This window comes from Hipposideros armiger, unplaced genomic scaffold (assembly GCF_001890085.2).
Source record: "Hipposideros armiger isolate ML-2016 unplaced genomic scaffold, ASM189008v1 scaffold_90, whole genome shotgun sequence".
NCBI classification, from domain to species: domain Eukaryota; kingdom Metazoa; phylum Chordata; class Mammalia; order Chiroptera; family Hipposideridae; genus Hipposideros; species Hipposideros armiger.
Genome location: NW_017731440.1, coordinates 3980488 through 4005661, shown reverse-complemented (window position 1 = coordinate 4005661; position 25174 = coordinate 3980488). Strand labels below are relative to the sequence as shown.

Genomic DNA, 25174 nt, shown 5'->3' with positions numbered 1-25174 from the left:
GTCCACTGCTGGAAAGGCTTCCCACATCTTGCAGGGAGGGACTGGCCACCCAGGAGCCAAGAGTGCCCCCAGTGGTGATGCTGTGCGGAGTGGGCAGCACGGGGTACCAGCAGTGGAGTTCATAAAGTTATCGCAGATTCAGTTCTTGTGCTGGTGTGGAGCCTGTTATCACTACCCAATATGCCCAGAGAGCACCATGGCCAGCCGCTGCTCACCTCTGCCTGCCAATCCCTGAGCCACCCAAGGCTGCAGCACTAGCCAGAGCTGACTGCCCTTCATGAAGTGTCGCAGACAGCTGCACAAGCCCCCACTGGCCATCTGCAGCTGGAAAGGCTTTCTGCAGCTTGCAGGGCAGGGCTGGCCATCCAGGAGCTCCGAATGCCCCAGGGTAATGCTTCACAAGCTGGCTAATCATTTTTTATTTTAGTCCTGTGCTAGCCTCTTCAGATAAAGCTGTGTACAAGGAGTCTTACAGAATAGAGAACTAATAATTAGGATACAATGTAACTTACCTTCCCCTTCACACTTCTGTCTTGAAAGAAGCTACTTCTGGTCTTTTTTTTTTGTCATATCTGGAATATACAGGGATGCCAAAAAAATGTATACACATTTTAAGAGCTGTTATCTATGCTCAAGTAGTTCACCATAATTAGAAGTGTCTGGACGCCGATGGAAACCACTTTGAGCACTTCTTGTAATTGCAGAAGTCAAACTTGACTTCATCTTTTGTTATTGGTATATATTAAGTATTACAATTTTAATAACTTTTCCTTTCTTAAAATGTGTATACATTTTTTTGGCACCCTCTATATATGTGTGTATGTGTATATATACATTTATATATTTAACAGAATAAAAGAAACCAGGGGAACCACAAATTTTTAAATATTTTAATTAAATTATCACACAAATCAAAGTTGTATATACAACTATGGATATACACATATGCAACTATTTATAAATATGTAAACATGTAGAAAGGCTAGAAAGGAATATACAGAAAAAATATGTTTGAATACTGGGGTTGTGTTTTTTTTCTTCTTCATTATTTTGTAATATATTCAACAAAACATAACACTGAGGTAGGACTATTTTAGTGCTAGAGAATCTTATATAAATGTATTTGTTCAAGAGCTTCCCTGTCAATATCCTTTTCTGGGTATATATCATAGTTCAGTGGTATCTGTTCAACCCAGGGAGATAACTGTATATTGACCTGGAAAAAAAAAGATTATAAACAAACATGAAAATTGCAGAACGATCCTATTCTCTGGAAGAAGTCATGACTAACTAAGTGACTGAACACAACAGATTTTTATCACAATGAGCAGTATTAAGTTCTACATGGTGCCACATGAAAAATTCTTTGTCATACTACAAGGTACTTGTCATACTAAATGGTCTGTAGATTCAGGGACTTAATTAGCTTACTCTGAGCTTGGAATTTGAAAGAAAACACAGAATAACTGTTTTAATGTAAATAGTTTAATAATTATCTTTAGGCTTAAACAATAAAAGACTAAACAACTATAGGAATACACAGAGAACACAGAAAACTGCTCATTTACACAGAGCGATGGCGCTGCGGGGTGCATGAGTGGGGCTAATCTCCCTTCATAACCTTCATTAAGCCTTTCCCTTCACACTTCAAACCTCAGTCTCCATGACACAGACACTCTGGAGCCACCAATGGCTATATATCTGGTTAAAGAAGTTTTGTTAAATAGGACAGCAATAAAGTCATTCAAGAATTTGTTGTGTATAAGGACTCTTTCATAAATATTAATTTCAAATGGTTATTTAGATAGATTTATGTATTTAGTGTGAAAGTTGTTTTGGTAAGTAAAAAAAAAATTACTAAATTATTTCAATATATATAGAAATTATAAATTGGAGACCACATATTTTAAAGGTATTTTTTTTAAGTTTCCACAATATAACATTTATTTTACTTTATAGTATTAATCTCACTCTTTCAAATCCACTAGCACTACTAAAGAAAATGATAATAATACTCTATTAAGAAATGTAACAGTATCTTTCATCTGGACCTCAAAGAGCTTTACAAATACTAATTAACCTTTACATAAGGATCAATTTATTGGGCTGAATCGTATTAAATATCAGCCTTATTTTATATAAAGAATCTGAGGAACAAAGAAGTGAACTGTGTGAGATTCCAAACTGGCCTAGAAGCTCACCTGTACATAGTATGTGGGCTTCCAGTCTACTTATTTGATTCTAGAACCTAGAATAAATCTGTTCCCTTTGTTCTAAGGGGAAAAGTTATGATGTGGGTGTTCAAAGCCTCTTACAAACTTTTAATAGCATTTGTTAACCTAAAACTATAACTCCATAGTTGGAAAAATTGGTTGGAGAAACAAAGGCATATATATCAAGATAAGAATTACAATTTCAGAGCTCTTGAGGCCAGTTAACAAAACACAAACCAGTTCTTAAGCCATAAGGTCTTGCTATTCTCTATCATCTGTCATTATATTCAGACAGAACATTTCTAGAACATTCTAACAGCTATCAGAAAAATGTAGGAGAAAAGTTTTGACAAGGAAAATGCTGGGAAAGAAACTTACGTACCTGAAGACCTGAGAAAGACTCTTCAAGACTTGGTACTGTCACCAATAACGATCCTTGTTTCCTTACATTATGGCTGATGTATTCCCAGGCTCTACAACACATACAAATTTTGTTAGGTTTTATGAGACACTGGAAATTTAAAAAAAATGAGGATGACAAAAGAAAATGCAGCACAGGGGGTACCTAGAAATCCAGGTGGGCAAAAATGTTTGCCTGCAGGAAATAGGACTCCAGTGACATATTAGAAATTGGTAAATTCTTCAGTTACTGAAGGGGCGTTGGCAAAATTGTTAAGTTACACTTACTGAAGAGATTTGAACAAAATGGTGATTCGGGTTACTACAAGGTATTATGAGTTAGGCCAGAACTCAGTTTCAGAACTGATATAGAAGTCAAAACTGGATCCGAAGTTAAAGCCCCTTAAATTTTTTATGAAATGTGTCAAAATTGGATCTGCAGAATGGAACAGGGTAAGGGGCTAAGGGGTAGAGGTGGGGAAGAGTCATGGAGAAAGGCCATAGAAGCCAGAAACCAAGCAAAGACTAACAGTAAGAGTATAATAGCTAGATTAGATCTTTTAAAATAACACCAAGAGTGAAATCATACTTTATTTGTCTGTCAGAAATATTCAATGGCAAGACTTCTGGAGCACTTGAGTTTGGTGAGACCAGCCAAGTTTAAAGCACAATGGAATGCCATGTGTACGTGTTGGAGAGGGCAGTGTCTGATGGGTTCTGATTAACCTTTAGTGTAGATATGAACTGGGTTTCTATACTGAATCTTGACATACACCCCACTATTGGGGAGCAATAGTCAAGCAAAGCAGGGGTGTGCACGCCCTTGCAGTAGGGCAGATGGGCAGCAGTGTCATTTGCATTTATTTTAGTTTTAGCAATGGTTATGGAGTTTAGTACATTCTGCAGTTCATTAGACAAAATGATACGAATGTTGTTTTTCGCGGGCTAGATCTGAAATCATGTAGCAGTGTTTGATAATACATGTCACAGTGTTTGGGCTAGAATTGTATGTTGTTTTGATGTGGTTCTTTAAAAATGACACATGTTACAAGTTGAAGAAGAATGAAGAAGCTGAGTACATTGGCATGGTTGGGTATGGCTCTCAAAATAGCACTTGCTGGTTCTGGTAAGCTCTCATTTTGCATGTTTCACATACTGAAAAACTACATAGAGGCAGCTTTTAAACTAACAATTACTCTAGAACCTGGGTGGTACCCTGTAATGAAAGGTAACTTATTCTGAAGCCTGAGATTTTCCTGAGTACACATTTTCTATTATGATATATTTCTGTTTTCTCTCATATACTAACTCCTATAGCAGTAGCACTCTAGTTGTCCTCAGGTTCTGATTAAGATTACAAATCTTTGGAGGCTATATGCTGTTCTACCTAGTCTCTTTTACTTATACTATATATAATTATACAGGTCAACAATCAGTTTTGTTAGAACAATTCTAATGTCAGGATGCTTTACCATATCTTCTAGCTTCTAGAAGATATGAATGATAGCCTGTGTACTATCATTCATGATGGAGATAATTACTCATGAGAGGCTATAACCTATCTATATTTAGAATTCATTGCGCTAGACTAATTTAGGAGAAATGACTGTACTAACATAGGTGGCCAGTACCTATTTAGTGAATCATGTAGAGTTTGTGAATAAATGTACCAAGAAGGTTGTTAAAACAATCTAAACATGCAGTATTTTCAGAATCAAGTTCACCAGTAGCTTTCATCATTCTTCAGCATTCTAAGTCTTTCTATAATAAATCTCCAAGTTTATAAGGTGCTTTTAAACTTCTTATATAACATAAACCTGGTCCTATTTCATTCTTCAACAATTATGTATGTTTTGGCTACTGGTCATTAATTTAAAAAGGTAAAAAGCTAATCATACTTTGTCCACTGGAAATTAAGCTTAAAGTAGGCACTGTGATTAAAACAACTTAGCTCATGCTGTGTTTCTGGTCTTCAGCTGGAGACCAAAAATCATCACTCATTCTAGCTGAGCTTTGACTATATGATTAGCTTTCTGTTGAACTAGTTTCTTTTTAAACTATTTAAATTATTAATTTAGTAGTGACCTTAACCTAGTAATGGGATGGGTGGGTGTGTTTGTGGGGGAGGGGGTTGAGAGGGAGAGGGAGGGAGAGAGAAGGAGGGAAGGAGAGAGGGAGAGGGAGAGGGAGAGACGGAGAGAGAGGGAGAGAGAGATGGTTGGGGGAGAATATAGAAGGTGAAGGGGTAGCAGGATAAAGAAGAGGTTTAGCCATTCAGGATTCCACTCAGCATTAACTGCTTATGGGGTGTAACTACATGCAGTTTTATTTCTCTGAGGTAGAAACCTTATTAACGTACTCATTTAAACACTTCTGTAATTGCCTTTCATATATATGGAAAGGAGCAAAGTATACATATGCCCTTATGCTAAATAAGAAGTCAGCAAGCCTAACTAGCCAGAAAATCAGCGTCTCAGACTACGGACTACAGGAATTTTCTAACTAGAGGAAACTATAGGTCCTTATGGGTTACATTAAATTGTGGCAGAAAAGTCAGAAGAGTGATTGCAGATTTGCTAATTTTTCCATTACGTGAATAGTGGAATAAAGTCCAGAAATCTACTATATATTACCCCTTTAGAATATTTTTAATGTTTGATAATTAATCACATATTGGTTAATATTCTTATATCTTATTTTATATTCATTTATAGGCATTAGTTAATTCCCATCATTTTGTGATAGGACAGCACGTGACATATTTTCTCAAAGAAAAAAATAAGTATAAAGGCCCACTAGGAACTGATACATTAAATCATCCCTGACTGCTAAGCAAATGCTTGGGTCATGATATCATTTTACATCTGCCTAAAATTAGATGTAATATTTTACAAAGTTAGACAGTTTATTTTTATTTTTGTTTTATCCAGAACACATTTCTTTTTTAATATAATCTCCTCACAGTTGAGATCATTTAAAAAAAGTTTAATGTGAAAACATTTCTACTTTACCAATCCTTTTTCATATTTTTCTGGATAAATAACAGATTTCTTGCTTGAATATATAACATACCTGGCCTGTTCTGTCTCATCAAGAAAATATTCGAAGACATTATTCATTATAACAATGTCAGCATTTTGCAGAAGTGAACCTTGGGTACAGATGTCTGCATGAAGCACCTAAAGAAGAATGAGTTCAAAGATGTTAAGAGAACAAAAGTAACATACCACACAATCACAGAAGAAATATCTGTTGGTTCAATAATGTTGTGAGGTAATATGAGAAGTTAACCCTTCTTAAAATGGGAGAAAGAACAGTACATTTAATATTACCACCTATAGGAGATAAATATCTAATAAAAACCACAAATGTGTGAAAATTAGTTTATTTGCTTTAGATGGAATTTTTAAAATAGTAATAATTACACTGTTTTGACTCCCAGTTCAGAGCTTTGTCCACTACAGTAGTCTCCCTCTATCCGTGGTTTTGCTTTCTGCAGTTTCAGTTATCATGGTCTGAAAATATTAAATGAAAAATCCCAGAAATAAATAATTCATAATAAGTTTTAAATTGTGCACTGTGCTGAGTAGCATGATGCAATCTCACACTGTCCTGCTCTAGTCCTCCTGGACGTGAATCATCCCTTTGTCCAGCGTAGCCACGCTGTATACATTCCCTGCACGAGTCACTTAGTAGCCGTCCTGGTTATCAAATGGACTGTCCAGGTATCACAGTGCTTGTGCTCACATAACCCTTATTTTACTTAACAAAGGCCCCAAAGCACAAAAGTAGTGATGCTGGCAATTCAGATGTGCCAAAGAGAAGCTGTAAGATGCTTCCTTTAAATAAAAAGGTGCAAGTTCTAGACTTAATAAGCAAAGAAAAAAATCATGTGTTGAGGTTGCTAAGATCTATGGTAAGAACGAATCTTCTTCCTACGAAATTGTGAAGATGGAAAAAGAAATTCATGCTAGTTTTGCTGTCGCATCTCAAACTGCAAAAGTTATGGCCACAGTACATGGTAAGTGCTTAGAGGGAAAATGCATTAAATTTGTGAGTGGAAGACATGAGCAGAAAATGTGTTTCCATCGACAGCAACGTGCTACACCTGAAAGCACTGAGTCTATACAAAGACTTCAGCAAAGGATCCCCTGAAATGAGTGACACTGGCCATTCACTGTGAGTAAGGGATGGTACAGATTCAGGGATAGGGTTGCACTGAAAAATATAAAAATTACTGTAGAGAGAGACCACATTCACATAACTTTTACTACAGTATATTCTAATTGTTCTATTTTATTATTAATTATTGTTAATCTCTTACTGTGCCTAATTTATAAATTACACTTTATCATAGGTATGTGTGTATAGGAATAAACAGTATATATAGGGTTTGGTAATATCCATGATTTCAGGCATCCACTGTGGGTCTTGGACTATATCCCCACAGATAAGGGGAGACTAGTGTATAACTATATCACCAGTTCTAAGAGTCATCAAATTCTGGCTCCATCATCTACTAGGTTTGTACACTTAGTTAGTGTCCTCATAAATAAAACAGAATAATATCTTTCCTGATTCACAGATCAAGTGGGACCATATAAAAACTATAAAAGTAATTTATAAATTATAAAATGTTAATACAATGTTAATTGACCTTGTCCGACTCTTCATCTAAAATTCACTGGAATATATTATCTATCCAAAAAAGCAAACAAAACCATTTTATTTCAAAAACATATACCTCAAAAAATTAACTTAGACCACAATCAACAAGTCTTACTACAGGCAAGAGAATAAGAGGAAACATTTGCTCAAGAGCAAAGAAAACAGCTTATTTTTAAAAGAAAAGGAAAAGTTTAACTACTTTGTATCACGTGATTGTTTTCCAAATAAACACTTGGTCTTACACATATAATATCCAGAATGTTGTGGGGTCTGATTTTTAAAATTATTTTCTTCCCTTTTTTTAAGTAATAAAAATACTAAAATAATTTCAATTAAGCTGGCCTGGAGTCTCCGAAGCACAGCTTTGACATGTTCCTAAACACACAAAAAAGTTAATCACTTGAAACTTTCTAAACATGGAGCTTAGATATGAAATAGGTATGTAAATTAGCCTACTGCTAAAGCATAGCTCTCACACAGTTCCTTCTTTTTCTTTCTCATCTCTGTTCACTCCCCCAGCCCCTACCCCACATGGAGGGTAAAAAACGAATCAGGTAGATCCATTAATTATGGCAACCAACAGAAGTGCTCTAGGAGACCCGGGGAAAACCCAAGCGAAGTCCCTGAAAAAACTGGAATGCTACCAATGCAATAGCCACAAGGCAACCGAAATCAATTTAACCAATTTTTTTTTTTTTAGCTGAGCCATCCTGCTACCTGCTGGCAGCTCAGCTTGGGCTGGACTCGAACCGCTGTTGCTCAGAGCTCAAACTCTTGAGCGAGCTCTTAACCAACTGAGCCACTCGGCCGGCCCTTCAATTTAACCAATTTTTAACAGGCACCTCCTATATACTAGAGACTGTGAAGGGAGATATACCATGATGAATGAGATAAAATGTCTGCTCTCAAATACATTATAATCTAGTAATGGGATGAAGCAGCTATACTGGTAACTCCATATAAGTGCCATAAAAGGAAATAAGCAAGATATGAATGAAGGAAAGTTTACTTGTAGTCTGGAGGAAAGGGAATAAAGAACTTAAATCAATGGGTCTTCCATGTAAAGACAGTAGACATGACACATGTATGTACTCTTGTATTTTCCTGAAACCCCATTATAATAACAGTATTGGGTTTTTAAACAATAAGGTACACACTCACAAGGATGGAGAGAATGGAAGCGGAGATAACATATCTAAAATCTGTAAGTTAGAAAAAAAGAGGGGAAGTAATAAAGAATTTAGGAGACTTGAGAAAATTGATTTCTAAGCTAGAAATACAGAAATCTGAGACTCAAATGTGATTTACACTATAGAATCTCCTAAAGGCTCATAATTAGTGGTACCAGTTATCTCTGAGTGAAGGAGTAGGAAGAAACGCTAAAGATAAGGTAATTTGGTTGAAAACTTGTTTAAGAAGCAGCCAGATCCTTATATACCTTTCTGCTTTGCCAGCAAAGGGATAGAGGTTTATTTTCTGGAAAAGGTAAAGGCGGTCTCCGGGTCAGGAGATACCAGATCTAGTTGAAGGGAAAGATCTAGTTGAAATATACTGCAAACAACGGAATTAAGGAAATATGTAGATAGGATGCTGAGAACCCCCCACCTCTCCAGTCCATTTCTGCTACCACTCAGTTCCCAGGATGTTGCTTGCCATTCAGTGAGGAGATTGGTAAGGTCTTCTCTGGGCAATCAGACTAGTCAGAGAGGAAAGATTTTAAGATACTTCATCAGCTATTCCCCAACTAATTAGCTACCCAAACAAGGTCACAGTGAAGCCCACAGTGCTCAGTATCCCCACTCAAGTGCTCAGAACTGAAATCAGCTTTTTTGTTTCTCACTCTTAAGTATGAAAAGACAACCAAGGGTTCCTAGACTTCTGAGGAAAGCTGTAAAAAACACCAAACAAGAACAAAAACAAAAGAAAAAAGCAAAGACTGAGAGCCTTGCTAGCTAGCTGATTTCAACCGATACTGTCAAAAATAATCCTAGAATTTCTCTCTGTTTATTTTAGGACCTCTCAAATCCCATATTTGTCTTTAGCCTCAAGGAAGGAAAAGAACTGTTAAGGTTGCCAAGAAGGTGGTATAAAAACAGCTTTTAGGGGCCAGCCGAGTGGCGCGATGGTTAAGAACTGGCTTGGGATGCCAGAAGGCCCCAGTTCGGATCCCACATATGAGGGCCAGTGACACTGCCCTTCACAGCTAAGATGCTGAACAACAGCTCAACCTGGAGCTGGGCTGCCGTGAGTCGCCGGCGACAGCATAGGCTGCAGCCCTTGTAGCAGTGGGTTGCCATGGGCTACCGTATGTAGCCAGCAGCCAGCGTGAGCGGCCAGCAGTCACAGTGAGCGGCCGTCCAGAAGCAGACTGAAGAACAAAACGACAGCAACTTGTCTGTTCCCCTTTCCCCAATTCCCCAGCACTGTTCCCATTCCCTCAATTCCCCAATAAAAATCTTAAAAAAAAACCAAAACCCCAAAAAAACTGCTTTTAGGGCCGGCCAAATGGTTCAGTTGGTTAAGAGCTCACTCAAGAGTGTGAGCTCTGAGCAACAGGGTCGCCGGTTCAATTCCCACATGGGCCTGAGCTGAGCTGCTCCTGAGTTGCCAGCAGGTGGCAGGATGGCCCAGCTAAAAAAACCCCAAAAACCAGCTTTCTACCATTGGGTTGCTGATGGCCACAGAAGCCACAGCTGGGAAAGTATGTAGTGGGGGTGCATCCACATATACGTCTTTGAAAAGCAAGGGGTAAAAATCTTTTAAAATGTAAATAAATATATATTTTATACACCTTTAACATCTTCTTTACAAAAAAATAACAAAAAAGTACTTGGTTGTCCATTTGTAAACTATGTATAATAAGATCTCATTTCCAATTAAATCAATAGTCCTGTTAGTTATGAATTTTATTAAGCAAAAATAGCATGTTTTTATTCACTAAACATGGGATAGTGAGAAAAATCTATGAATTTATTATTGGACAATGAATTCGAGTTGATCATTTGCTTCTCTATTTCTACGATAAGAGAAAGAGAAGGAAGGGTAGAAGGAGGGAGGCAATAAAACAATTTCCTGCTACCTAAGAGGGGAAGGCTAGATCCTTAACCTTACTGAGATGTCTCTTTCAACATTAGATTGCCCTTAGCACCAGAGATCCTCACTCAGATACTCAATATTTCTCTGCATTGCCATCAGAAGTGTAGGATCATTAGTGAAATGAGGATTGCTGCATTAACCAAAAAACTTCCTTTCCCTTTTTGTTAATTTTCCCTTTACGTATAGGAAAAAGGGAACACTTCTGTTGGAGCCCAACCTAAGGCATTATTCTCGCATGAACTGCTATTCTGTGGCATCCACAAGTCCCCCTGAAAGCTTAGAAAACAGAAAAAAAAAAAGAACTGTGAGCGTTACTTAACCTTTTTGCTTACTTTGAAGAATCAGTCTGACCAACATCTAGAGATTCAGAAATGCCACTACCAAAACTATAGCTGATACGATGAGAATTAAGAAAAAAAGCTACTGGCGCGATTGGTTAGCTCAGTTGGTTAGAGCATGGTGCTGATTAACACCAAGGTTGCCAGTTCGATACCCGCATGGGCCACTGTGGGCTGTGCCCTTCTTAAAAGAGTCAACTATGCCATTGTAGCATGAAAGCAATGTGTAACCAATGACCATGGTTGTTCCCCAATAAAATAAAATTAAAAAAAAAGAAAAGAAAAAAAGCTACTTTCTAATAAATTGGAGAAGAAAAATATGTGAGTGAAATATAATGTTAATAATTCACCTTTATTAATATTTTAAAATATTAAGTCAACCCAATCTGTTTCTACACAACAGCAACCAAGAATAGATTTAAAAAGATTTCCCAACACCAATGCAGAAGAAATTTGGCAAAATTATGCTATACAAAATATATATAACAAAATATATATTCAAAAGGGTACCTTTATTCTGTCAGTGAACTGGTATTTTTTTATAATCATTTCCTGCAACTGGCAAAACTCTCCATTCAATTCTACTCCATATAATTGCAATGCTGAACTGTAAAGATAACCCTAAAATATGAAAATACATTATGATGCAAATGAACTGACTTTTCATTGTGGGTTTACTTCTACTTGAAATTTAAAAAGTCCAGCTTTAAAAAAGATAGAATTCAATAAAGTAAACATAAAAGATAAATAACATCTTGCAGTTTATGTGAAACTTACAACTTTAGGAATTTAAAGACTCTTACTGATCAAAACCTTGATTGTACTTCATTTTTTTCCTCACTTAGATTTATTTATTCTCTAACAATGATTTAGTTAAGTTCCATTACTTAAAAGTAAATATTTTTAAAGATTGATTTCTTACTTTTCCTGATAAAACTATGCATTCAGCAAAAGTAGAAATGAGAAAAGTGATTGCCATACAGATTCTCTGTGTAATACTCTATTTTTGTAATTTCTTGGGAAGTTACATCAGGGGAAAGCAAGAAAGGAGTAAACCTGTGGAGAACATAATGGAAAATCATGCATATACTAACACTAGAGGAAAGTAGCCTAAAGTGTGTCCTGTTTGGCTTAGGGAATTAGAAAATGGAGTTTGAAGGTGTCTGGAGTGAGCCTGGTGTCTGACAATCTGCCAAAGATAACGGACCAGTTAGTTAACAAGGATAATCAAGAATTGAGTATATATTGTTATATATCTATTTTGGTTGTGATAACAAAAAGATATCTGGAAGGAAAGGTCAAATCATATTCTGAATATCATTTTACAACAACTGATACCTATGTGTAAACCAAATTTATATTTATAGCTCATCATGAATTTTTAGAATATGTTCAACAGAGCATATGCAGGTATTCAAAAAATTTTGACTGAATCAGTGTCCTAATATGAAGAAAAATAATGTTTACATTTACTAATGCTGCCACTCACCTGCATAGCCACAATTATTTCAGTTATATACTTTTCTAAGAAATGAAAAAAATAGGGAAGAATAGACAGAATATGGTAAACAATCATAATCTCTAATGTTCTCCCAACAAAAACCATCTGACAAACTAAACTGTGTATTTTCTATTATGGCCATCTTTCCTTATGACAGAAGGAAAGTCTTAATACTGAAAAATAAATGAAGCATTAAAGAGTTAACTGTTTCTGTTTAGGGCAGGCAATGATGCTAGGAGCTGATAGCGCCTGTTTCTGGCATGAGCCTCCCCTGCTGTTGGCCACATGTTTTAACAAGTCTGCTAATGACAACCAGAAACCACATTTCAGTTTTTTGATAAAGCCATTTAAGAACATTAAAAATACTCATGATTTAAATTTTTTTTTTTTAAAAGCCACATTGAAGTGATATTTCAGTCTACATTCAAAGTTTGGATCACAGAAAATTGCAGCAAGATGTGTCTTTGGATATCATTTAGTTTGCTCACTTACATGGGATGAACTTGAGGCCCATAGGTGTTAAGTGACTTGCTTATGGCCATACCAATTTCCTAGGTCAAGTAAATTTGTCAGTTTTATAAGAGCTCTTATCAAAGCTCGGAATACTATTTTAGTACAGTACAAAGAAAATAGAGTTACAAGAACAGCAGTGACAGACAAAATAACTAAGTATTATTAGGGTTACCTGCTTCTATTTTGTTGATATTCCTTCATCCATGTCACAGAGACAAACTAATAAAGGAAATCAGAGAACTAGCCTTTGAAATTCCAAATTCAATAGACTATTTTAAACTTATTATTCTGTTACTCTAATAATTAAATAAAGCTAAGCTGTCAACTTGGATGGTGGCAGGCAAAGCTATTGCTAGCAGAAGTAAGTATTTTTTAAATGTTGAGTATGTCCACTCAAAGCTGGACTTTACCCCATAAAGGACTGTGCCAAGCCTGGAGCCAACGTCAACCAGGACCTTTCCCGACAGATCAGGGAGTACATGGTGATAAATGAACTTCAACTCCATGAGAGAGAAGGAATGAGAAACAAAGCCTGGAGAATTAGAACACAGTAAACATCACATTTTGCTTGGGTATTAATAATTCCATTCTGTATTTTTAAATCTTTCACTATTACAAATATCATTTATAAAAGGTATTTCATATTTTTCTTTTCTTAATCAATGAAAGCCATTCAGAGATTTAGAGAAAAATCAATGTGATAATTTTGCACTCATTTGCTCTGAGCTGTATTAGAGAAAAATAAATGGAAGTCTGTGACATTTAAAAGGCCGCTAGGGAACAGCTACCCAGAGGCCTGTCGCGATCCCTGTGCCCCTCGTTTCCTTCTTTTCCCTTTCCCTCTTCCCTATTGCCTGTTGTTCCTGGCACTGTTTCCTAACTCTCATATCATCTGGCTGTTTTACCTTACTCCAGAGCCAACCACAGAACTGCCACATGTTACTGCAAAGACTGCAGACTACCAAATGAAGGACCATCTCTGGAGCTGTGCAATATGGCAGCTGCGACCAACCTAAAATGTGTTCTGGAGTGCGGGAAAGGAGTAGTGTGGGAGGAAGTTAAGAAACTCCCATAAATTGCTCTTATTTCCCTTAGTTTAATTGCTAGAATTTCTAGCTTCCTAGTCTATCCACTCACGCCATTATTTCTGTAATGAAATATCTAGGAGAGCCTGAAACTGATTTTTTTCTGATATGGAGGTAGTTCAAAGACTTACTACGTTACGTTCTATATAATATAATGGTCAGGAAGAAGAGAAACACCAGTCACAACTACTAGATGGTGGCAAAGAAAAAGAAAGCAGGCAGGCTAATCCCTTGGGAGAAAATAAAGGGTATGTATGCCTAGGCCTCAGAAGTAATGCTTGAGGGGTGGGCTTTGACCACCATAGTCCTGACCTCCTCAGGATCTTTATCTTCACTGCCCTTCTGCCACATTAGTGCTTCTGTCCTGGGCTACAGAGTCATTATTAGTGTCTTGTAGCTGGAGAAGCCCCTTGTCATATAGGGAAGGAGAGTCCCAAATGTGATAGCTTTTTCAGATTCCTTATAGTTATCTGGGCTGGCCTGGGTACCCAGTCATTATTCACAGCCTGATTTTTATAGGGAAATGCATTCTAATCTTCAAATTTTTATTTGTTGAACAAAGCTCTTCTATACATTTTTATAAATCAGATCTGATATGGTGTTATAGTTAACTTTTTAGTTTTCCCTCTATTGCTCTTATCTAAGTCCTTTCCTATTCTGTGAATTTCAATTACCTTAAATGGAAATTCTAAGTACTATCTAAAAACAGAATCTTAAACCAGTAAATCAGGCAAGTTTAATCCCCAGTTATAATATAGGTACGACAGTATCTGCATTAGCAACATATTACCAGTTTGGTAGTAGTCAACTTTTGAGAACGATATTATCTAAGATCAGTATTATAAGTACAAGATTACTTACCTGGAGGACAGCTTACTTTAAGCAATAACTCTAAATCTAAGTGAGCAGGGAGATTGAAATAGCATATCTAAAGTAACAGCCTAGACAATCACATCCAGTTTGAACAAAGAATATATTAACAGAACAGTTAACATGTTAGCAGCATGGAGTCAGTCTAGTTTCCCATTTGGGACACAGTGGCTACATCTGAGGGGCAGAGATGCCAGGGACTTTCTGTCACTAGAGCTGTTCTCTGTTATGGACCAGAGATGCTCTACTAGGTCACATCATGGCCTGAACAAACTCTCAAGGTTATCTATCTCTGTCTTCTGAGTCCATGTTCATTCAATAATATCTGATTAATATTTGACTTCTCAAGTAGATGTTTTATAGAGAGAATGTTTCAGCCTCTTTGACAGTTATATTTCTCTTGTAAGTAAATCAACATTATGGTTTATATATGAATCTCTTTTGAGTATGGAAAAGAGGAGTCAGTTTCCCTGTACTCAGTCACTGTGGATTAGTTTCTGGACCTGAAAAGTCATCTCTGATTAAACAGTTTCTGTGAAAAGCACAGATAACCTCCTGATGAGATGTTAAGTGGCCTACCTTCCTTAGACTATATTTCCATTTAATCTCCTTAACCACGATAATTGGTAGTGGCTATGCTGCAGGTTGGCTTTTTGCTTTTAGAAAACACTGAATGAGTTGGTCAAGAATTTGCATACTCATGACATGCAAAGAAAAGTACAAAGTCATCAGGTTTGCATACTTGAGTGCATACCTAAAGGTGCCGTCTGGTGTGAGCCGCACACCATACAGTAGTTTCTGCTCATTTTTCCTTCCTCACATAATGAATCAATAAAGTCTTCATCATAAAGGAATGCATCAACTTGAATTGTGGGTTCTGGCCGCTGCTGTATCTGGTGGAGAGAAGGAAAACATCAAAAGAAACAAAGTACAAAGAAGTCTCTTTCTATTGCTAAATAAGGCAAAACATCAGTGGTTCATATGCTAAAATCCTGCAACAACAGGGCACAGAAAGACAAGTTTCACTTTTCTAAGTCTGCAACTCTGCTCTTTCATTTTTGAGACACTAGCAACTTTTTATGTGATCTGTAATGATGCAAAGCATGGCTATGAAAAATATATAAAATTTTAATACTTTAAGCAGAAAGTATTTTGAGACCTTCTTGTCTGTCCTAAGCAGTATATTTTACAACGAAAGAAACTGATACCCCCAGAGATTTTTCCAAAGAAATGACATTAAGTGGTAAGAGGGGGAAGAGAAGAAACTAATACCAGGTCTTCTGAGCCCTATATGTCAGTGACTTACCCACCAAAATACTTAGCAAGTGGGGCCGGCCAAGTGGCTCAGTTGGTTAAGAGATGGCTTAAGAGTGCGGGCTCTGAGCAACAGGGCCACCGGTTTGATTCCCACACGGGCCAGTGACGCTGCGCCCGAGCTGAGCTGTCGCTGAACTGCCAAAAGGTGGCAGGATGGCTCAGCTGGTGTAACAACAAGATTGCCTGTTCGATGGTGGGCTATGCCCACCCACAACTAAGGCTGAACTCAGCACCTTGAGCTGAGCTGCTGCCCTGATGGCTCAGTAGATAGAATGTGCTCTTTCTTCAACAAGGCTGCTGGTTCGACTCCCGCATGGGATGGTGGCTATGCCCACCAGCAACTAAGATTGAACACAGCATCTTGAGCTTAGAGGCCACGAGCTGCTGACGGGAAGCCAGGTGGCGACTGGCGCCCTCCACAACGAAGACCGAAGAACAACAAGTTGGCTGGTCCCCTTCCCCAATTCCCCAACACTGTTCCCCTTCCCCAATTCTCCAATAAAATCTTAAAAAAAAAAAAGAAAATAGCAAGTAATTTTTGTCCAGAGGCAAACTTTTCAAATAATAAAAATGTTAATAAAACTTCATGCTTATAAATAATGGCCCTTTATTAAAACTGGTGGTACATGATATAATAGCAAGTGGTTACAAAGAAAAAGTCTCATTTCTTCTACCTTAACTATAATAAAGAATCAACCTATCTGCTTGGAAACCTACCCAATTATATCTACATCTACACACAGAGAAACAATCTGTAGTATAAGTATGGAAAACGTGTGAACATACACAGGATCAGAAGAAAACTAAGGAAGATAAAAATAGGTAGGTCAGGGGAGTGTGGGTCGACCATTAACATGCAATGAATACTTTTTCAACTTACGTATTGTGGTATATCATAATACCGATAAAAGTTAGTAACATCCAAACTATATTACAGATACTTGTCTCGGGTTTAATACTAGGCACTATTTTCCTCCTTTGAGAACCCACTCTGAATGACTGGATGCTAACTGAGATTTGCTAAGTGGTCACAATGTGCACAGCACTGTTAAAAATGTACAGGATTTAGTTCCTCTGCTCAGGAATTTACATGCTGAAAAACCACATGGAGGGTTGCTCTTTCAGATCAGTGGAAGAAAAGATTATTATTATTAGCATGGCTTTAGAAACAAAATTCATAGCATATGTACCCCATAAGGGTTGGGACTTGAAGGGACCTGAATGAAGGGGTTGCCTAGAGAAGAAAAATGAGAGCTAATTCTAGGAATAAAGGAATAGAATAAGCAAAAATTGTACAATGCAAAAGTAGAAGGAAACAAAAGAGGTGAACTTCACCACTGATAAAAGTGAGGGAAATGAAACAGGGAAGAGAAAACCAGGACAATGATATAGGGAGGACCAGATTACTGTTGGGACTTGATTTTTTTCTTTTTTTTTGGAGGGGTGTGGAGGTGGTTTGAGTGCTTGGCAAACACGATGCCACCCTCAAAAATATTTGTTCAATGAATGCTACTGGGGAGCTAGAGACTCAGAAGAATTGGGGACATAGTTGAAGCACTAAATCAAAAATTGTTTAAAGCACAATTCAGGACTAATTCGACTGGAGAAGCTGCGGGGTTAGGGAAGAATCAGAGAATAATTTAATATAATGCATTTACTTTTTGAAGGGCTAGATGTTCTGAGGATAGCATGGTTTCTAGCGGTAAGCAATTCCGAAGATCTTCTGCTATGTTTTTCAATATAGCGTCATCATTATCATGAGTGAACTCGTCAAAATCTCCTGGAAAAAAGGGAAAGAAATAGCTTTTATTATTGTAGTCATACCTAGACTAAGCGATTACAATGGGTATATTTCATATCAGATAGCATCAATTCATAACAATAAACCTTCTAACCAATGAAATATTAGAATTGCAACAATATTCCATTAAAAATAGTTTTTCCTTTTCCCAAAGTGCTTAAAATATTAAACTTGACTATTTCAGCATGTTATAGAAAAACAAAGCCATTTTTAAAAAAATGAAGTATTTTAACTACTTTATTTTTACTCAAGAATAACATTGCCATTAGTTTTTAGGGTCTTAAATTCACCAGAAAGTAGTCAAATATTCCTTGTCCGACCACACAGATCTTGGAAGCTTCAGAGACATCGCACAGGGATTACTAAAATAACTTTAATTTGAGCTCTCTACCTCCAATATAATGTACCCAAGACTTCAGATAGTAAGCACTAACAGTTGGCACCAATTATATCATAAACTTTACAACAATCCTGTTGCTCTACTGCATTTGAACAGCAGATAAAAAGATCATTAAAGTAGCACATTTCTGAGGCTGTGGCCTACTTTTGGATGATCTGGAAAAAGGGTGTGTGTATGTGTGTGTAAGCAAATAAAGAAGAAGGTATGGTAAAAGATTGACAGTTGGTAACTCTAGATGAGGGAATAAAAGTGGTGTTTATTGTTCTATTGTTTCAACTTTTCTGTGTGTTTAAATTTTTAAAAATTGTTTCTAAAAAAGTATGATTTCTAAGGAGCTTATATATAATTTTAAATAGAGTGTGACTTATCTGGAAGCAAAATACTCTTAAAGTTAGCTACTGTCTGGGATGCCAAATGTAGACTGGGAAGGACTACTAATGAAAATATTTTACCTTTCTCTTAAAAGACTTCCTTATGTGGAATTCTTGCTAGGGTAAAGGAACCCCAAGGGGACTATGTATTTTTTATTGTATTAAAGTAACTGTAGAAGGAAAACAAGAAGATGCTGAAGGAAACGTCATCTGTCTCCACATCCCTTACTCCTCAAATCTTCGGTTGTTTTTAAGTAAGCTCATGATTTCCTTCTTAAACATAAAATATTTCTTGTGTTGGTTCATAATGCTATTTCATGTCACAAATAATGATTAAAATTTGAATATTTTATAGGTTATAAAGTTCTTTCACAAAGAAACTAGGTCATTTAACTATTGTAACATCCATGTGAGGAAAACAAGCAAGATTACGTTTACTGATTTACAGCTGAGGTAAATGAGTCTTCCAAAGTTAAATGAATTGTGGAGATACAAAGCAGGTCAACAGCAGCACAAGGAAATAAACCTAGGTTTTCTGCCTCTAAATAAAGGTACTCTTCTTTTTCACTATACCACTTTGTGTTCCTACATACAAAGGTTCTTTTTCTGCATAATTTGCCTTTGGGCAACAGCGGTTAACATGAAGATCTATTACTTGGCTCTCTGAACTGATGTGGGAAAGTCTTTTAGCTCTTTTTTTCTTTCCTCGCCTATCTAGTATAATGTTCTAAGCTGATGCTTCAGATTATTTCTAGAAGGAGGCAGAATAAAAACTTTAGAAAAACAAAAATACTATTAAGAGTCATTTCAAATTGTTTTAGGTGGAACTTAAATAATATCTGTGATGCATTTGAAAAAAAAACTGGCCTTTTTCATTGTATTCTTAAAGCTAATTAAATTTTCCCAAGGTGCTAATTAATACCTAACATCTACTTAGCTTCCTTCCAATGACAGAACACTGGAAGCCTCCATGACTCACATTTAATTCTAATAATATCACTCACACCAGTGATCCTTAGCAAGTTCTCTTAACTTGTAAATGGTACAACTAAAGAAGCCAATAAAATTCTCATTATGTTAAACTAAGGTATTTCATAGTCCAACTCCTTTGGACTTAATTCTGCAACATAAACAACCATGTTACTAAAACATAGTTCTCATGTGGGTATGCCTTATAAAATATGACTTTTACAGTGGAAAGGGAACTTAGACAATGACCTATTCCTAATTGACAGAACCATCGATGCATCTCTGATATGACAGTGGTTCAGTCTTTGCTTGAACATATTCAGGGACAGCATTTCTTCCTCATGCTGAGCCAGAATCGGCCTCTTTTTAACATTAACTCAGTTTTCCAATTTTGGCCTGATGGGAATCACCATCTTTAATGCTATATACATTTATTGAATGAGCACTTCAGGCATGCTGGATTTAGGGCAGTGCTTTTCAAACACTGTCATTTAATCCTGAGAATCCTATAGGTAGTACTATTATCATTTCTATTTTATAAAAACGAATCTGAGGTCAAAAGTTAAGTTACTTGCCTCAGGTCATATTGGCCAGAAGGCTGCAGAGCTGGAATTGGATGCAGGTCTAACTCTGAACTCTTTAATACTATACTACATAGCCTGTCTAAAGTGGCAAAGAAGGCAGCCAGCTGGAAACAGTTCTCCTACCTTAGTCTTCTCTTCTCCCTAGTTCTGACCATGGTTCTTCATATGATGTGGTACCCATATCCTTTGCCATCTGGTTACTGTCTTCTGGACTTGTTCAACAGCCCCTTTAAGTGTGGCCCTGGAACTGAACACAATTTGGCAGTCCAGTTCTCTAATTCATGACTAGTTTAGCTAATTCTCATCTTCTATCACTTTCTAACATCTAGGGCCCTGAATGCTACTGCTATTGGGTAGTTCATAGATATGGAAGGGATGGTAGTGGCCCCGATGGAGACAAATAATCTCAAACAGTCATATATGAAGCTCTAGAGAGCGGGAAAAAAGAAAGATAAGAAGGGCTGCAAATTCTGAACCATCACAATGGATTTCTAGATGTCTCCCTAGTTAAATATGTTTATTTAGGAGTCAATGCCCCAATTAATATGAGCATCACCAGTCAAGATGATGCCATGAAATTGTGTATTAAATTATTCAGTCATTTAAAAAGGCAGTATTACATGAAGACTGCATTTCTTTTGACTTAATATCAAGAATATCAGGTGAAAATGCGAACTGGCACCTCTTACCCTAGACAACAAACTGATTTAGCTACATTCAAGGGTAAAAAGGGATTTCTTCAGTCACAGCAAAGATTCTTCACCATGGCCCTAGTTAAGAGGATCCACATATGGGTTTCATGTGGTCCATAAAGGATCTAAAGTTGTATGCTTGGTTGTATACATATATGTATACTTTTCTAGGAAGAAAGCTCTAAAGAGATCTTTAATAATAATAGCTAATATTTACTGAGCACTACTATATAAGGCACTGTGGAAATTTTTAGCTCAAGAAGGTTAAAATTAGTTTTATTATCTATCTGTAGTGGTTGGCAAATAACTTCTGAAAAGAATACAAGACATTTTTGCCCTAATAATGGGTGTAAAACATAAAAAAGCATATTACTGAAGTGTGTAAAACTGGAATTCATTTAACATTATAAGTACTTACTCTATTACTAAAACTATATTCCTTAAAACATCATTTTTATTTTTTTAAAGATTTTATTGGGGAATTGGGAGAGGGAAACAGCGCTGGGGAATTGGAGAAGGGGAACAGACAAGCTGCTGTCCTTCTGTTCTTCAGTCTAGTTGTGGAGGACGTTGCTTCACTGGCCCATGTTGGTATTATCATTGCACTCTTCCTGGGTGAGGCAGATCAATCGCCGGCCTCTGGACAGCTGCTCACGGCGGCTCTTGGCAGCTCAAACCGGCTGCCAGCCGCTCACACTGGCTGCTGGCCACACACAATAGCTTATGGCAGCCCACTGCAGCAGGGGCTGCAGCCTACGCCGTCACCGGCAACTCACGGCAGCCCAGCTCCAGGTCGAGCTGTTGTTCATCATCTTAGCGTAGAAGGCAGTGTCACTGGCCCTCATGTGGGCCCTGCTGCTCAGAGCTGGCGTCCCAAGCCAGCTCTAAACCAACGCGCCACTCGGACGGCCCTTAAAACATTGTTTTTAAAGGCTGTTTAAATATTCCATCATATGTATATTTATTTAACCATTTGCTCCTACTACCACACATTTATATTTATTAATTGTAAAAAACTGGAAATACTGCAACTACCAATTTGGGATACATAGTCTCTTTGCATTTCTGATTATTTCCTTACTGTAAATTCTTATAAGTAGAACTACTTAAACATTTTAAAAGGTTTTGCTACATATTATCAAATTTTTCCTGAAAGATTATACCAATTTAACAGAAAAGGGTAAGAATATGTGTCTCATTAAACCTTTACAGCATTGAATATTACCATAAAAACAAACTTTGTTGTCTTAATTTGCATTTCTTTAATTACTAGTGAGGCTGAACATCTTTTAACATGTATAATAGCTATTTCAGAATGGGCGGTAAGTTATGTTGCTTGGAAAAAGATTAAAGAAAGGTGTTAATCAGTTGCCTAAGGACAATCAAGTTTTCTCAAATTACATATGTAGGTGGGAAGGGAGTGGAGAAAGAAGAGCTTCTCTAAAGGGCAAAATTAATTCTTTAAAACATTCCTACTTTCATTTAAATACATGGGGAAAGAGAAGTCACCAAAGCTGACAGTCTATGAGTCAAACCCCACTTTTTATATCTAGTCAGGTATCAAAAGTCCCCCACTTTTTCTTTTGAGTCCTATTTCCTCTTTATTCCCATTTCAACTACTTCACAGGTACAGTCATCACCTTGCACTTAGCATACCATTACAAACTCATAATTAGCTCCTTAATATCAGTTTTTTCCCACTAAAATACCTTACACACCTATTTTTAGCTAATCTTGCTTAAACCTCACTTTATGTCACTCCCACTCCTCACACTTTTTGGATGGTTTTCTATTTTTTCAATGTATCAAGTCTCACTCTAACCTTTAAGGCCCTCTGTATCACCAAAGTCTAGGTATTCTATTTTCTGTTCTCATTAGTCCCTAACATAATTTTTGTTCAAAACAGGCAAATATCCTCAGTTGTTTTCCATATTCAGTTCTATTCATACTGTTCCTTTCGACTGTATGACTTTGATTTCTGCAATAAGGGTGGGTCGAAGTTACTTCGTCTCCATAAAGCCTTACCCTCGACCTCTAGCCTTGACTCCATATCCTAATGACTTACAATGCATAATTCAACATTGGGTTATTATTACCTATTATTCATTTGTATTATATATTACTCTGAAATTCCCATTCAAATTTAAAAATTAAAGTGACTTCTGGTTCCAGACATGATGGCAACTTCTCTCACTTTCCCCTGCTCCTCCACACTAAATACAACTAAATACCCTGGAAATAATTCAACAGGCAATCATAAAGGACTCTAAAAGCTAGAAAGAAGATGAACTATCTAGGGACCTCAGGACTTAAGGAAGGTCACTGTGGTGAGTTACTTGGGTTTTCTTTTCTCCTGGCTGAGCACTGGAGAGGCCTGCGTCCCAGAACCACCAACAGGCATAAACCAAAAAGAGAAATAAGAAAAGCCTGTTTTCTCTCACTAAAGACCAACAAAAGGGAAGAGAACAACAGAGACCTATAGCGGAGCCCTAATCCCCACTCAACACCTGGGGCAATGGCAGGCTCTCTGTAGCATCAGGGGAACCTGCTGTCTCCAGGGGTCTCTATCCAGTGACATAAAGAGACTTAGGCCTGACATCTCCTAGCCTTCTGCCTAGTGGCAGAGAGCAAACCAGGCCCTGTATTGCTTATCTGCTCACCCCAACCAGTGGAAGGCAGCTCAGTGACATGGGTGGTCCAGGAAAGTGTCTTTCCCCAACTTAGATTGAGCAGGAAACCCAGCATTCACAAAGAACAAAGCAGACCTGAATAGCACTGCAAAGCACTGAAAACTAAATTGTTATCAGAGCTACAGCCCACCAAAGTAGCCTAAGTTGAAAGTAAGCAAGGCAACTGCCTACTAAGATAGAAGACTTGAATAGGATAAAGAATTTTAGCATAATATCTAAAATATCAAGGATACAATAGAAAATCCCTCATCATACCAACAACAGGAAAAACTGTAATTTGAATCTGGCAATCCAGATGCTAATATTCAAATAAATCAGAATTTGGATTATCAGACAGGGATTTTAAAGCAACCATCATAAAAATGCTTCAATAAGCAATTATGAATTCTCTTGTAACAAGGGAAAAAATAGAAAACCTCAGCAAAAAAATAGAAGTTATAAAAAATGGAAATTATAGAGCTGAAAAATACAATCAAAATTAAAAAACAAACTTGCTGGATGGGCTCAATAGTAGAGAAGACAGAGGACAGAATTAGTGAACTTGAGGACCAATCAATGAAATTTACTTCATCTGAAAAACAGACAATAGACTGAAAAAAAATAATTGAAGAGCCACAGGGATCTGTGGGACAATAACAAAAGATCTAACATTAGTATCAGAGTTCTAGAAGTGGGAGAAAGAATGTGGGGCTGAAAGTATTTGAAGAAATATAATTAAAAATTCCCCAAATTTGGTGAAAGACATAAACCTACAGATGTAAGAAGCTGAGGAAACTCCGAATAGGATAGAATCAAAGAAATCCACACAAGGACATAATTAAACGTCTGAAAACAAAAGACAAAGAACAAATCTTAAAAGCAACCAGAGAGATATGAATCATTACCTATTGGGGAATACTAATTCAAACAACAGTGAATTTTTCGTCTGAAACCATGGGAGCCAGAAGGAAGTTACATTTTTCAAGTGCTGGGAAAAAAAGGACTGCAAACTGTGAATTTTATAGCTGATGAAATTATTATTTAGAAATGAAGGAGAAATAAAGACATTCTTGGATAAAAGAAAACTACTAAGAGAATTTGTTGCCAGCAGACCTACACTTAAAAATGGCAATATGAGGGCCAGCCAAGTGGCTCAGTTGATTAAGAGGTCGCTCAGGAGTGCAAGCTCTGAGCAACAGGGTCGCTGGTTCAATTCCCGGCCCAAGCTGAGCTGCCACTGAGCTGCCAACAGGTGGCAGGATGGCTCAGCTAAAAGAAAGAAAGAAAGAAAGAAAGAAAGAAAGAAAGAAAGAAAGAAAGAAAGGCAATAGGAAACTCTCCAACACAAAGGAAATAGCAGAAGAAGACTTGGAACTTCAGAAAGGAAAGAACAACAAAATGGGTAAAATAGAGGAAATATAATAGACTATGTCCTTATTAGTTTCTTAAACCATATTTGATGGTTAAATCAAATACTGTAAAACCCATCTAATATAGTGCTCAATGTATATAGAGGAAACACATGAAACAATTATATTTAAAAAGTGGGGGAGGGTAAAGGGATCTAAATGGAAGTAAGATTTCAATATTTCGGGCCGGCCGAGTGGCGCGATGGTTAAGAACTCGCTTGGGATGCCAGAGGGCCCCGGTTCGGATCCCACATATAAGGGCCGGTGACACTGCCCTCT

At 37.1% G+C, this 25174-nt stretch overlaps 1 protein-coding gene across 3 annotated transcripts in view; it reads right to left on the bottom strand.

Annotated features, from left to right (window-relative positions):
- Positions 1-893: 893 nt before the first annotated feature.
- Positions 894-25174, bottom strand: part of LOC109383889 (uncharacterized) — a 32993-nt gene continuing 8712 nt past the window's right edge. For 2 of the 3 annotated variants that reach the window (XM_019644693.1, XM_019644692.1), the window contains 7 exons: positions 17659-17780; positions 15438-15576; positions 13139-13260; positions 11225-11335; positions 5685-5791; positions 2596-2686; positions 894-1216 (listed from right to left, as the gene is read on the bottom strand). In XM_019644693.1, coding sequence (XP_019500238.1) covers positions 1100-1216; positions 2596-2686; positions 5685-5791; positions 11225-11335; positions 13139-13260; positions 15438-15576; positions 17659-17780 — 809 coding nt within the window. In that variant the 3' untranslated portion in view covers positions 894-1099. The remainder of the gene's footprint in view (positions 1217-2595; positions 2687-5684; positions 5792-11224; positions 11336-13138; positions 13261-15437; positions 15577-17658; positions 17781-25174) is intronic. The other variant, XM_019644695.1, reaches the window with a different exon arrangement.